Source organism: Toxorhynchites rutilus, chromosome 2, assembly GCF_029784135.1.
Source record: "Toxorhynchites rutilus septentrionalis strain SRP chromosome 2, ASM2978413v1, whole genome shotgun sequence".
Taxonomy (NCBI): Eukaryota; Metazoa; Arthropoda; class Insecta; order Diptera; family Culicidae; genus Toxorhynchites; species Toxorhynchites rutilus.
In genome coordinates, this window is record NC_073745.1 from 258,859,937 (window position 1) to 258,874,890 (window position 14,954).

Consider the following 14,954-nt stretch of genomic DNA (forward strand, 5'->3'; position numbering starts at 1 on the left):
GTTTTTTTTTGTTCCGTCAGTTTGCTACACTACACTATTTCCACTAAGCTTCGCTATCCACGTTTTGACGCTCTATCCTTTAGCGTTAGTGTTTCGATTGTTCCTGCTTGCTGTCCATTTTAAAGTTTCGCTCGTCGAGCGAGGTGGAACATTTCCTCCCTCCCGCTCGCTTCCCACTACTGTTTTGTGTAATGTGTTTCATGTTTCGTAGAATCCGGGTAAGAACATTTTGTTTTATTATTTTTTTTTTGTATTTGTAACAACTCTGAGAAACGATTTTACTGGTGGAAAAAATCTGAAATTGTGTTCGACTGTGCTCCATATTAAAGTTACAAAATGCTTCTCGCTAAGGACAGTTTCGAAGGAGCTCTCCTCCGACTTTTTGGTTTGATGCTTATCATACTTTTATTTGGCTTTTGGGTGATTGGATTTAAATACACCGAGAGTTGACAACGACATCAAGTGTTTGCTTATGTTATCATTAGATCTCAATCGCGGGTGGTTTAGCATTAGGACTTGAACTTTGTGAAACGATGTTTTTTTTTGATTTTTGTTTTTTTCTTCTGAGAATAAATCAAAAACACGTAGACTGCGTGACATGGACGGGTGAGTCGTGCTCACCCTTTTGCAGCCAACTGTATTAAGGACGAGCAGAGTGAATAGAGCTTAATCTGTCTTTTTGGTATTTGATCATTTGTTCAATGTGTATATAAACGTATGAATAGTCTTCGATTACATAGATAATTCATCTGTTGTTTTTAAATGTTAAGATAACACTTAATCTCTCATAAATAGCTTTGGTTTTTTTCTCTTCTTTTTTTTTGTTTTTACACTTTGAATGCATTGCTTAATCTCTAAATATATAGCGTAAATATATGTTTATGGGTAATCACTCTAAGCATGAAAATTGGCTAATCGAACGCAGAGAATAACTAGATCAAATGTTTGACGTCTGCTGTTACACCGATGTGCTGGTAAAATTTGTATGAAAACAGTGAAGGCAAATTGTTGCTGAAGAAGAAGTGTGGTTCCTCTCTGGTTGAACAGCGAGCTGATAGTATTCATTGGATATGTATCGTGGACCTGGTTTCGGGTTGATTTGGTTTACATCAAGATTTGTGTTTTTATACTTGTTTTTTCTTTCTTTTGAGAAACAGTGAAGGATCTCTCTCCTCTCGATATGATAAATTGATTGCAAGTATACACAATGAGTTTTCTTACGTGCTAACAATATTGATTATTTTATAATTTTACGTGACAAGTGTCACACATTGATGCGATTTTGTTGGATAAAATCCATTTGATATGTATGCTTTATAAGTGAGTTTCGACTCAATCACCACTGGGAAAGGATTTCCTGGAAAGCGCCTGTCATGTGCATCCTTGCAGGATACGAACCATTCACAAACGGATTTACGTTTCTCCACCACCTGGCTACAATATAACATGCTTTAATCATCGTCAGCTCGGAATTCCCTTCCGAGAAACTTGCTTCAAAGGGCTTTCCGAAAAGATTTATATGTATCTCATGCTCCCGAACGGTAGCATTGTTTGGCATAAGGAAAGAGAAACCATGTTTCGGAACGGTGTTACTTTATTGGCCGACACTCCATATCTAGGCTCGTGCAAGGAACAGTTATGTTATTTTCCCGCTCTCTCTGGCTGGTAGAACTTCAGATTGTCAGTTCCAATCTGACAGTTGATAGTTTTAAATATTAATTAATAACTGTTTCATTCTCTTCCGCCAGTTTATAGCACTAAAGACAAGGATATGAATTGAGCCAATAAATGAACATCGTTGCTTTCGAATGCGAGAACTCCACTTCTACCCCCACAGCACACACCTACTCCAATTCCGCAACTCTTTCGAACCCGACGGCCATCGGAATCATTAATCTTTCATTCAAGATGTTGTGTTTCCGAGAAATAAATTCTTTTCATTTTTACCTGACAAACGGAAAATCCATTATAGTCCCTAGATTGTATCACCTCACCGGCTCAACGCCAGCCAGCCGCCAGTCAGCCGGCAATCGGCGTTCCTTCCCAGTAATTCATTTGGCGATGGATTGCGGCCTTTCCGATTCCGGAGAATGATGCCCCGAAGGTTATGGCCGCGTAATTCAATTTACGCTCCCTCATCCCCCCGTAGCTATTGCATTTTTAATGGAACACAAGCATTAAAATCGCAGCGGATCTGGAGATGTACTAAAATTCGTCGGAGTGTACTGAGCCAAACTGAGCCGAAGCGTGGGCGGAAAAACATTTAGTCGCTGTTGTGCAAATAGCGTAGCTGTAGGCGCTTGAAAGTGCGGAAAACGATATAATGCCACGCGCGATGTTTTTGCTAAATTGAATTTTGTACATTTCATTGGAAAGAAGAAAAACGTATTCCGGGTTCAATTTTAATGACGCAACACATAATTATTTACGTCTCGAAGCTTTGAAAAAAATACATTTTTGTCATACTCTAATACTGAATTAACTCAAACGTATTCTAAACTATTCCAATATCATTTTACTTTCGAGTCTGGTTAATCTTTTATAAGGCATTGGCAACTACATTATTGTATATTCTTTTCGCTATTCCCCCTGTATTGTTTTAGTTTTTCGGGTACTTATTGGGCTCTGATTATGGTTGACAGCATTCCTCATTTTAAGGCCGCTGAATTTGTAAAAATGTCGCGATCTATAAGCACCAAGAGCATATTTGGTTTTAATTCGCAAAAAAAAACCCCATCAAATTAGTGAGTTCCTTCTTTGATGGAAACATTTTATTCAGGGCAGCTTGCAGATTCATCCTTGAAATCGGCTCCAATATTCGTCCAAATGTAGCCACCAATATATTCTTGGACTACACGGTAGTGACAACTATAATATTTTAATGATAATAACCTAATAACCCCCATGAATTTGAGGATGAGATCCATAAACTGATCGGAATGTATCCACCAGATTGTTTTTCTGGTCGATACACTGACGGCAAGTGACAGTTTGAACGATTCTACTCAGGACGGTCATCTTCTTAAGGTCTTCCGATGAGTGTTTCGAAGTTCCCCAGAGATATCGCTTACATATGGTGTTCATTTATTAAGGAATTACGTTCTTACGTTCATATATAAGATGATTAGCGGTATAACACCGAACTATTTACAAAACACGATAACGTATGGAAGAGATATGCACCGATATAACACAAGACAAGCAAGTGACCTCAGAACCATGAACTTTCGAATGTCATGTACCCAAAACTCACTTTTTTTATAAAGGATATCGCCTGTATAACACATTACCAAATGAAGCAAAGACAGCAACAGGCCTTCGAATATTCCGTAGTATTTGTAAAGAGTTTTTGAAGCATGATTTAGATTTTTGACCCTGCATATAATTAATGTTAGTATGTAAGATGACGAAGTTTTAACGGATATTTGTATTTTCTTATCTTTAGACTATAATGATGATGGTTATTTTATTTTCCTTTATCTGTAGACTTCAACTTAAACAACAGCAAACATAGACAACTTGAGATAGAACATGTGCAAAAACAATGATTTTTTTCAATGAAAGTATTCAAATGGGTTTAATGTGGAAACCTGAGGTAAGCTGGGGATAGCTCAATCGGAGTACTTGTAAATCCATCTTCTTAACTGATAATTATATCAAGACTTTTCTGTGTTGTGGCAGATCTCATTGCAGATTCAGGTTGACACGTTTATACCCCAGGTTGAATGTAGGGCCTGAAGTATCGGCTGGAATTAGGCTTAGGTTTGCTCAGCTGTCTGGTCTCGGAAACGATTAACAGACCGTTGTCGGGTTTCCAGTGAAGCGGGAATCCCTTTGTAAATTCAAGGTTAATGCTGACATAGGTATTGGGTTCAATTCCTGATCGGTCAAGGATTTTTTCGGGTTGGAAATTTTCTTGACATGCCTTGGGATATGTAAAGTAAAGGGCCTGAAGTATCAGCTAGAATTAGGCTTGGGTTTGCTCAGCTACTAGAACTTGGAAACGATCGGAATTGCAGGCCGTGGCCGAAGATCTGATAAAGCGAGATTTTCTTTGTAAATTCATGGCTAATACTGAGGCATTGGGTACAATTCCCGATCGGTCTAGGGATAAAGACATAAATTGTTCTTTCGATTAGTAATCTATGTCTGCGGGATAACCAGTCCGTTTTCTTTTCAATTTAATGTACTCACTGGTTAGTATGATGTAATAAAGAAATACAGTAACTCAATTATTATCGATAAGATAACTCGTCCTGCTCAAACCTTTGTAGCGGAATAAGATGGGACCATCACCACTATTTAAAAAAAAAAGAACATCCGCTCTCAATTCAGGCGAAGAATATTACGAAACAGACCAATCAGACTATGAAGATGATATTCTATCCCAAAAACCCAATACAAAGTATTTTTATAATATTCGTTTGGAAGCTTCGGATTGCTCTCTTGGTAACGCAATACCTGATAGCTTTCTGATAGCAATAATGTAGAGCTTATCATTACACAGACTAACATAAACGAGACTCCAACAGCAAAAATGACGCTAGGAACCTGTGTCTGAAGCAGGAATCCAAACTACCCTTCTAATGGGACTCAAGCCTTTGTCAACAATTCATGTTCACAGGTAAAGTGTATCTTTCTATTGTGCGGTTGAGATTGCATCTGTTATACCATGCGAAAGAAGCAAAAAAAAATTGGAGAATCTTCATCTAAATCAGGGGTACTCAAACTATTTTGGACAAGAGACCCCTTTTCCAGAATTAAGTGATACCTCGGACCCCTATAGCCAAACTTCTTCAATCATACGAAATACTTGAAACAGTTGAATAACCTAAGGAACATGCCCATATCCTGTGTCCACATACCACTAAAATTCCCGTTCTTCGAAGAATATTGTAGCTCAACTTATTGTAGTTCAAGAAAGTAAGAGGTTTTTATTATGAAAATTGAAAATAGTACATTTTTCATTATTAAAAAAAAGGTTCAAAAATCTAACATTTTTTTAGTGAGAAGCTAAAGTGGTCACCTGTGGTGGGCAAAGTGATCACTCGCACATGTCACACTAGAAGAGATAGATTTATGCGTGTTTACTTGACCAAATTTGTTTAAATCATTATTGAAATAGTAGGTACATGTATGAAATGAGCTAGGCCTGTTCACCTACAATCGTAATTTAAATTTTCTAATACGTACAAAAACGTATTAGGAAACACATAACGTTTTTCAAAATGAAATGCTTGGTTTTGGTTGGGGTGGCATATTTTTCCTGGGTCAAAACCACAAAAGGGACCCCTTCAGGAGCAGAAGGTGATAAGGTATATCAGCTTTCGAAAACAGAACATTGTCAGCAGTAATCCCCCACTGACCACTTTGCCCCCCAAACAACGAAGTGCGAAATATGCGAAATAATCACTGAAATTGAACAAAATATCTGTTCGCCTACCGTAAAATATGTGTACAGTCATCCAAACTGTTGATTTGTCGAAAATATCAGGTCAAATAGTTTCCTTTGGGCGGATTTAGCTTAAATTCCACTAGAAATTCCTCAAATTCGAAACCCCAAAACTACGGTCGAATGGCCACCGAGAGAACCTTTTTTTTTTATTTATATTTTGACATTTGACAGCTCCACTGTTCTACATGGTGACTCAAATGACATGGAATTCTTCAAACATAAGATGACTATCAATACGGTGTCAATAGTCAATAGTTATACTACCAAACAAGCAGGTGACCATTTTACCCCACGTGACCACATTACCCCCACTACCCCTATATGTAATCGTTTTGTGGTTGGGGGCAAGCACAGTGAATCATGTTTCGTCACACTCGAAACTCGCGAGAATGTGAACTCAATCTGACTAGTGAGAGCGAACTTTTTTTTTCTTTGCTCTTTTTCAAATCGTGGGCTGATGGAAGTTCGCGAATTTGAAAAGAATATTGTTTGATTCAGCAAATACCAAATTAGTGTTATGCACCATAAACATAATTTATAAAAAGTAATTGGCATAAATTTACAGGTTAAATGCCTCGAACAGCCGAGAAATAAGAGAAACCGGAACGCAGACTGCATGTTTCATGAGGAGTCAGCGATTTTTCGGCATCAATTCAGGGACCCGCACTGAAATTCTTTCGGACAGACTGCGAGTAAATGAATTAGTGAGTGAGTGTCCCTCTTACGAGGTGGCCACTCATTTCAATCCCACATGACGGAACAGTAGCTGCACCTACGAAAACAGAAAATACCTACGTGTGTGACCTCATCTTGTTACGTACCATTCAGGCGTCCAGGCGTTTCGGTTGTCCATGTTCTCTATGTTCTTAATGACAACTTTTTAGAAATGGACTCAATATTCACAGAAAATTGTGGACAGCATTCGAAAACGTATTAAATGCCTGAAACTAATACTCTATAGTTCAGTTTTAGTTTCAATTGTAGCCAGTACTGCACGAATATCAATTTAAGTGAAATTTCGCTAAATTTCCCATTCTTTCAATGGTGATATAGAACAAAGAGAATCGTCTGCACTTCGAGGAATATTAATAGATATGATTGATCATTGTAGGATAAGCATTTCCGAATGTACCTCGTGCCTCGGCTATTGATGAACCAAATGACAAAATGAAAGTAGTGCAGAGATGTTTGCTGCTCCGAAACAGTTCATAACATATTTGAAGGACAGCCATTTAGCTCGATTTTGCCTAGCTAAAAATAAAAAATACTCTCATTATACTGAGAAAATATTATCGATACATCAATTGGTAATTTAAAAAAAACCTATTCTGACCGCACTGCTCAAGCCTCAGTCGAATCGCCGTATAATTTGGCCGATGAAGAATCGAACTGAGCGTGAGAAATGTCAAAGAACAGAGATATAAACAAAAACTCGCTGTAGATTCGTGTTCACGACTCTGACTTCGTGTTGCGCCCTTTGGAAAGTGAAAATGATAATAGATTTTCTTCGTGGATTCTATGCAATAAAGTGAAACGTTTTTTTTCGAAAAATGTGCAAAAATAACAAACGAAAACTATGTTTGATGATGATTATGTATTATAATTGTGATTTTTAATATTTGATATTGATGCCCTTAATTCTGAATGTTCATTCTATCACGAAATAAAGATGGATTTACTGGATTTTGGAATGGAAGCTGTTATCACAAAAATCTCCCATATGACAAGATGATTTGCACAAAAAAAAAAATAAACGGAGAATCATCCTTTCATTATACGCAAGACTAGAGAGCTTCGAACAGCTGTACGGCACCCACCATGTTTTTGGTGCCAACATCTCAAACGTCAAAAGTATTTGTTTTCTTCAAAACAGCGATCCGCGTTGACGGCGTTGAGCTTCGTTTACTAGTTTATGGAAGCGTCAAAGAATAGCTGATTTTCAGTCGGAATGAACGTTTTCAAAATAAAAATAATCAATGAAAATTAGCTTTTCTATTTCAAATTAGTATTGTATTTAAATTGAGAACATTTTTGTTTGCAGGTGGTGGAAAAGTCTCATACGAAAATTGTTTATGAAGACAACTTTATATTAGGGTAAATGATTTGGTTTGTTCGATTTGGGGTGTTTTTACGCAACTAGTAAATGCAAATCGATTTTTCTTCATGGAAATCACATATAATCGATAGTTAGAGTTTGGGTTTGTTGAAAAGCCCCAAGTCTCTAGTTGCTAATACTATCATGAGGCGTTGAAATTATTCAAATTTTTATGTTTTTTTAACAATTTTCCTCAACGCGGAATTATGATCATGGTTTGACCACCTCTGATCATGGTTTCTTCAAAAAATGATCATGGTTTGTCCGGTTTTAGAAAGCACCATTTTTGAATGAAAACATTCGAGTTCCCAAGTAAATGTTGCATTTATCATTGCTTGAGTTTACTGTCATCATATTGATCCATTCATAATTTAGGTTTTCTTCAGAATATTAAACTTTCTTGGGCATTTTAAAAGTGTTCTCCTCAACACGCTCAACATAGAGAAACTTTATTTCTGCTATGCGCGAAGGACACAATAAACAAACTGCAGCGCGCCAAGCGGTTGCCATAGAAATCATACGGACAAAACAACATTATTGAATTGGACAACTCATGATCAGAATTAAGTTCATCAAAATGCGTTAATTCAATGGTTTAGCTATGCAAATCTGATACAAATGTTGTGCAAGCACGATGTTTACAATATTTGTAAATGTTATATTCCAGAAAAGGTCTGAATACGTGCCGAATAATCATCTGGTGATCGATTAAAAGTTAGCTCGAATGAGGGGCGCATTGACACCAATAGATGGTGTTTTTTATAATGCTTCAAAACATGTGATTCCGTAAAAATATACTGTAAAACTACTGTAAATCTTGAAAAAGACCATTTTATTTATATGTTATGAAACATTCGAATACCTGATTTGACACCGGAGCGCTGAATTAGAGCATTCAAAAAAGTGGACAAACCATGATCATATTTTCGACTGGACAAACCAAAATCATTTACCTTATAAAGAAAAAAATCAGCAACAATGTTGGAATTGTATAGCCATATGGTTGAATGAAAGTCGGAAATACGTGTTTCAAGTAATTAAATAAAATGATGTGAAAATTTTCATACAAATTTGAAAATTTAAAAACCGGTTTCGTGTCTTCTTATCTGGTAGAGATTATACTAACGAGCTTGGGACCCAAATTATGGCCCTAGTTTGAAGCCGCCAAACCATATGGTAAGGTTTTGGCATCAAAAGATAGCTTAGTCTATTAGCTGCCACTTACTATCAATTTCTTTCAATTTTGTACAACTTTATTGGGCAATAAATTAGATTTAAAGCAACTATGTGCGGAAAGTACTGTAGCATCCCTATGCATCTTCATCATGCATTATTTCCAGTAACCCCAAAAACGATACTTCCTAGAAAGAGAAGTTAAAGACATTGCATTCAAGCGACCCAGAACCAAATTTATTGCTTCGTATTCATTCCTCACTGGGTCATAAAATATTATTGCTATCCGACACTTTTCCTCGTTTACTTTCTGTCTCTCGCCGCGTGTAAGCTTTGCGTACAAGCAGCGATGCGGCTTCCGCATGGATCAACACTTATTTTCAAACACGGTCGATGGCTTGAGTTTGGGTTAAGACTAATTTAGGTTATTATATAAGCTAGTTGGTGAACAAAGAATATAGAGTTGATTTCTGCCCATCGACATGCGCGGATTAATTAATGCCGAAAATTCCTCCGTAGTAGCCGAGAAGTTTTTATATCGCGACATGGCGACCGTGACAGGACACGAACCTGCAATCTTCGGATCCGAAGTCCGAAGCCTTCTCCATTAGCTAGTTGGTAAACAAAGAATGTAGAGTTGATATCTGACCATCGACATGCGCGGTTTAATTAATGCCGAAAATTCCTCCGTAGTAACCGAGACGTTTTTATACCGCGATAGTACACAATCTCATATAAACTAAGGAAAAAAAATCAAAAATATGTAAACTTTTTCTACAGTATTACTTTGATAATAACCTTTATAATAGTTTTACCCTCACTATACTGCACATATATCTTCGAATCTTTTGATTGATTGATTCATCACTATTTGTTGAAGATAATATTGTTTGTTTCAAAATCAATTAATTATGTCTGCTTTCAATTACCGAGTACGTCACGTCAGCATTACGCCATCGAAGTATAACAAAAAGCCTTATCCCGTACCAGATATATTTAATCATCCCGAGCTCACCCAGATTGCGCCCAACGAATGCAGCTAATGGAGCATCGAAGCACATAGTATAATGTCTCGGTTCCACCATTATTCAAATCACTTCCTTGGAAATCTACAATTTGTTTCTATCACACACCATCATCAATCTTCTCGCAAAACAGTTTACCACATCATCATTGCCGCCTTGGAACCAGCCCATTCACTCAGGATGAAGATGTCGCCCCATTTCCCAATGTGTACGGTTAGGTGAAGCAACACAAAAAAAAATACCCGGAAGGACTAGTCTTAATCGAGGTCTTCTTCGCACTCTCTCACGGTGACCCATTTCAAGCCTCCAACATGGATGGCTCGAAGGACACACTCCTTCAAGCCCCCACCGAGTTGGAAGTATGTCTACATTTTTTCAGCCCGGACACATTTTCATCACAAGTTTAAATCGGGGGATGGTGATAACGATGAAATTTTCCAACTGAATGGCGTAATACACGAAATTGACACAGACCAACAGAAAAAAACCTTGTTGGCGAGCGTGACCCGAATGTGGATCGCAAATAAACAAACTTCCGGTGTCGCTCAAATTTAGACGACCTGCCAGAATTCCCTTCCCTCGTGCTCTGCTCCGCCGAGCAGAAGTGAGTTCTCGCTGCATTGGCTCGGTTGCCAACTCTCCGTTCAATCGAAATGCTATGTTTTGGATGTAAATTTATATCAAAATGTTGTTGGGTCTTGATTGTTATTCTTTGCATGTTTTTTTTTATATTTCTCCTTCTCTCCATTTGTGGAGTATATGAATAAACGATCTATCCAATATCTTATGAGAAACGTCCTTACTGTACTAAAGGTATGTGATATGTGTTAATATACTTTCTTTTTCTGATGACATAACCAAGAAAAATAAGCTCATTTGCTCTCACATTTCAATTTGATATGTCTCAACACTGATTATGTTTTGTTACTGTTCTCTCCAATCGAGGGTAAAGTGATATGTTTGTTTGCTCGAAATGGTAAATAGTGGATCCTCGGGGGACACGTGTATACGGATATGTACGATTTCACAGATTTACTTCATTTCCAAATGTATATAAATATATATGTAGATATGTGTAATACGTCGAAGGTAACATGACCTCTTTAATTTACGACTATGCATATGCATATTTGTATTAGTAATTTTTCTTAAACTTTTTTTTTTGTTAATTTTTTCAATTAGATATTTCTTTAAAATAGATAAATCACACGAGGTTTTTTTTTCAGTAACATTTATACACGGTAATTGCAATGCAAAAAAAAGGTGGAATTCCCAGCTGCAAGCAGCTAAGACCCTCATCCCTGACACATAGATGAAAGTCCACACTGCTTTTCCTGTCGAAATTCGTACGTGATTCGTCCAAAGATTTGCTTCCTCTCGTGGAACTAAATAATGCTATTGAATTCTTTGGTTACACTGATCTTTATGAGCTTTATGAACTAGCATTTTTTGCCGTCAACTTTCATAGCATATAGTTGATTATTATACCTTTATTAATATGGCAAGCGAAAGTAATCCAGTGCACATTTGCGAGCGCATAGATGTATCTCATCTTGTCGCCTAGACCTAAGATTATCATTTGAACTAAGTGTAAAATTTGCTCATTTGCTAGCGGTAAAGCACAACATAGATAAGAACGAAGGGAACTCTGAAACGCATTTTCAGCGCATTTTACTTTGTTGAAAGACTCTTTGGTAATGTGATGCTTCATTTTGCCACTCGGGTAGTGTTAATTGTAGTTTATTTCTTTCGTATCAATCGTGGAGTTCTCAGTCGCAAGTGAGACTTCTCCTTTCCTGGCTGTATTTACTTAATGTTTTTCTTTTATTTTGAACATTCAAACCGTGTTCTCAATTTTTTTTTTCAGAAAGTGACTCTCTCCTCACCTTATTACCACCACGAACTTTAAATTAGCCCGACAGCAACACGAAACAAAATAATGGGTCCAACAAAAAGCGTGGAAAAATAAAGCAACATTTGTATTTTTCTATCTCTTATCCCCATCATCCAAACCCTCTTCTTCACCCTTGCGTTTCCTCACATTCTTCTTCTTCTTTCTTCGTTTTTAAGAGGCTTTTCACATTCTTTCCCATACTCTCATGTGTTAAGCTGAATCGCACCCACAACTCCTTACCTGCTGCTCGTCTCGAACTCGTCGTCGTCGTCATCAGTTCTCGATTCAATGGCGATGATACCAGTGAGCCTGACAGAAGCCTACGCTTACGCCGGCTAGCATCACGAGGTTGCGCACCGTCAACTCGCCGGCACCGTTGCCGCTGAGCGATGACGTCTGGAACTTCTTGCCGACGCAATGCATCCGCTCCAGGGGCATATTCTGGACGTAGTACTCCCGGAGTTCGTTAGGCATCGTGCACATGGGGCGCTTCTTCTGGGTCATCTCGTCGTCGCGATTCTTTAAGTCTCTCAGCAGATTCGGGAACCAAACCAGCTCGCACGAGCAAATCAAGGGATTATCTGTTGGGAAGAGGGAACCCAAGAGACGAAAACTTTGTTAGCAAGAGTCGTATTCAGTAGTTGTCTTAACATTTTAGAATTCACGCTCTTTCAAGGTACGGTGTAGCAGTTGTTGGAGGACACCTCAATATTCATTGAACCCAGTTCTCGTCTGTTCCACAAGTCTAGAAGCAAAAGAGTTCATCTCCGCAATTTTGCATTCTGTTCAAGCTCAAGTCCAATCGAGTTGAGCAAATGTGACAACCTTGCCACGCAATTCGACGTGAACAACATTGGTCTCCATGTTCCATTTCTATGAAGCAAAAATAGTAATGGTTTTTCGGGTGGAATAAGCTCGCCAAATTTAGCATTCAAACACATTCAAAACAAATTTAACATCCAAACGAAATCGAATAATAATTTTCATTCAAATTTCAACAATTTAGAATTATTTCCGGAATCATGCCGATCAGATAGAGAGTAAATTGAATCACAAATACGGATGACTTATTTTGACCATTGTTTCGCGAAAAGGCGAACGAATTTAAGAGTGTAAAAGTCGATTTCGATCGAATTGTAAAATCCGATCACTCATATGCATATATGAATATTGAGTTCTACAAATCGGTGAAGAGTAATAAAAACATCCATGAATAAAGGAAGCAATATGGCTGTGTTTCAAACTTAGATTACCGATGTGAATACTCCTCGATAGAATGACAACGATAAAATAAAGCGATTCCAAACAGGCCGACTAATCAGCTCCGTTTTCCAGTTTATGAACGAGACCAAGCGGCAAACTTATTTTACTTTTTTCAGTTGACGTTTAACTTTTAAGAGATCAAACATGTGTACGTTAATGAAATACACCAAGAAACATCCTATTACCTTTCGTTCAAATCATTTAATTCGTTTTTTTATCGGTCACATTTGATTTATTTTAAAGATGGTTAAAATATTCAAACACACTTACAATACATTAGTGTGTTTTATTCAACACCCAAAATATTCACTAGAAATAATTTATTTCGCAGAACAACGTTTGCCTGGTCAGCTAATATATATATATACATATATATATATATATATATATATATATATATATATATATATATATATATATATATATATATATATATATATATATATATATATATATATATATATATAAATGGATTTCTGTCTGTCTGATTCTTATAGACTCGGAAACTACTGAACCGATCAACATGAAAATTAGTATGTAGTAGTTTTTGGGGCCGGGGAAGGTTTTCGTGATAGACCCCTCCCTCCTCTCTAAGAGGGGGCTGCCATACAAATGAAACACAAATTTCTACATTACTCGGGAATTAATCAAGCAAACGAAACGAAATTTGGCAAATAAAGGTTTTAGGGTGCAACAAATGATTCTATGGTGGTTAGACTCTCCACTCACCTCTCTAAGGGGGGGGGGGGTCTGCCATACAAATGAAAAACAAATTTCTGCATTACTCGAGAATTAATCATGCAAATGAAACCAAATTTGGCATGTGGAGGTTTCAGGATGCAAAAAATATTTCTATGGTGGTTAGACACTCCTTCCGCTCTCTAAGGGTTGCCTGTCATACAAATGAAACGCAAATTTCTGCATAACTCGAAAACTAATCAAGGAAATGGAGCCAAATTTGGCATGTGAAGGTTTCACGGGGCACGAAACGTTTCTGTGGTGAATACACTCTTCCCCCCTCTCGAATGGGGACTGCCATACAAACGAAACACAAATTTCTGCATAACTCGAGAACTAATCAATTACAATTTGGGATGTGAGGGTTTTTGGGTATGAGAAATGTTTCTATGATGGTATGACACCCCTCCCTCTTCTGGAATGGAGAGGGGGTCCCATAAAAATATTACGCATATTTCAACCAAAAATATTCAAACCAAACATGACAATTGAAAATTTTCGGAAAACTCTGAAGGAAAAAGGGAAGATTCGGGAAATTAAACTCCCATATGTTCAACAATAACATTGTGACATTCCATTTGATGTTTGCGCTAGCGAATTGTGATGAAACGCACTCCTATATCTTCTTCTATCTATACCAATAAAAAAGTATCGCCGAATGTGTTGATAAGAGCAGAATTCGAGGAAGGAATTGTCCGATTTAGGGCTGTCTTTATTCTATCATATTTTCTGTATAAAACATTTATTCCATGTAACGGAGAAATATGTTATTTGCAAGTGGTTGAAAAATCTTGAACGAGAATTGTGTCTGAAAATAATTTGATATTATAATGATATTATAATGATAATCTGATATTATAATGAGTTTTGTTAGAAAAACTGGGATTTTCATAGTAAAAGGTTAATTCAACGAGGTCGATTAGAAGATCAATCAATGAACAGTTCTGCGATTGGACCCATGAACTTGCTCATAGTAAGAAAACGTGAATGTTTGAAGGTATTGATAACAAAAAAAGATGGGTGGGTTATATCTATGATATAACCGCAAGGTTGACGTGGGACTATCTTAGCGTAACAATCATTTGTTTGTATTGATTAAACTTTTGATTGAATGAAACAATTCCCGAATTCAATTGAATTCAATATATTTGCTTTGTGAGTAAAAAGATGCATTGTGATAGATTATGTTCTTCGTTACAAGTTTGATGCTTGATTTGATGAACTTCAGGCACTTAGTTTCGATTTTGACATGTACGTCGAACGCATATTGTTTAATCAATAGGCGTCATCGCAGCAATTGGTTATCAACAT

At 37.2% G+C, this 14,954-nt stretch overlaps 1 protein-coding gene across 2 annotated transcripts in view; it reads right to left on the minus strand.

The window, feature by feature from the left end:
- Positions 1-676: 676 nt before the first annotated feature.
- Positions 677-14,954, minus strand: part of LOC129770071 (leucine-rich repeat-containing protein 15) — a 166,988-nt gene continuing 152,710 nt past the window's right edge. For both annotated transcript variants that reach the window (XM_055772689.1, XM_055772688.1), the window contains one exon: positions 677-12,223. In XM_055772689.1, the coding sequence (XP_055628664.1) occupies positions 11,928-12,223 (296 nt within the window). In that variant the 3' untranslated portion in view covers positions 677-11,927. The remainder of the gene's footprint in view (positions 12,224-14,954) is intronic.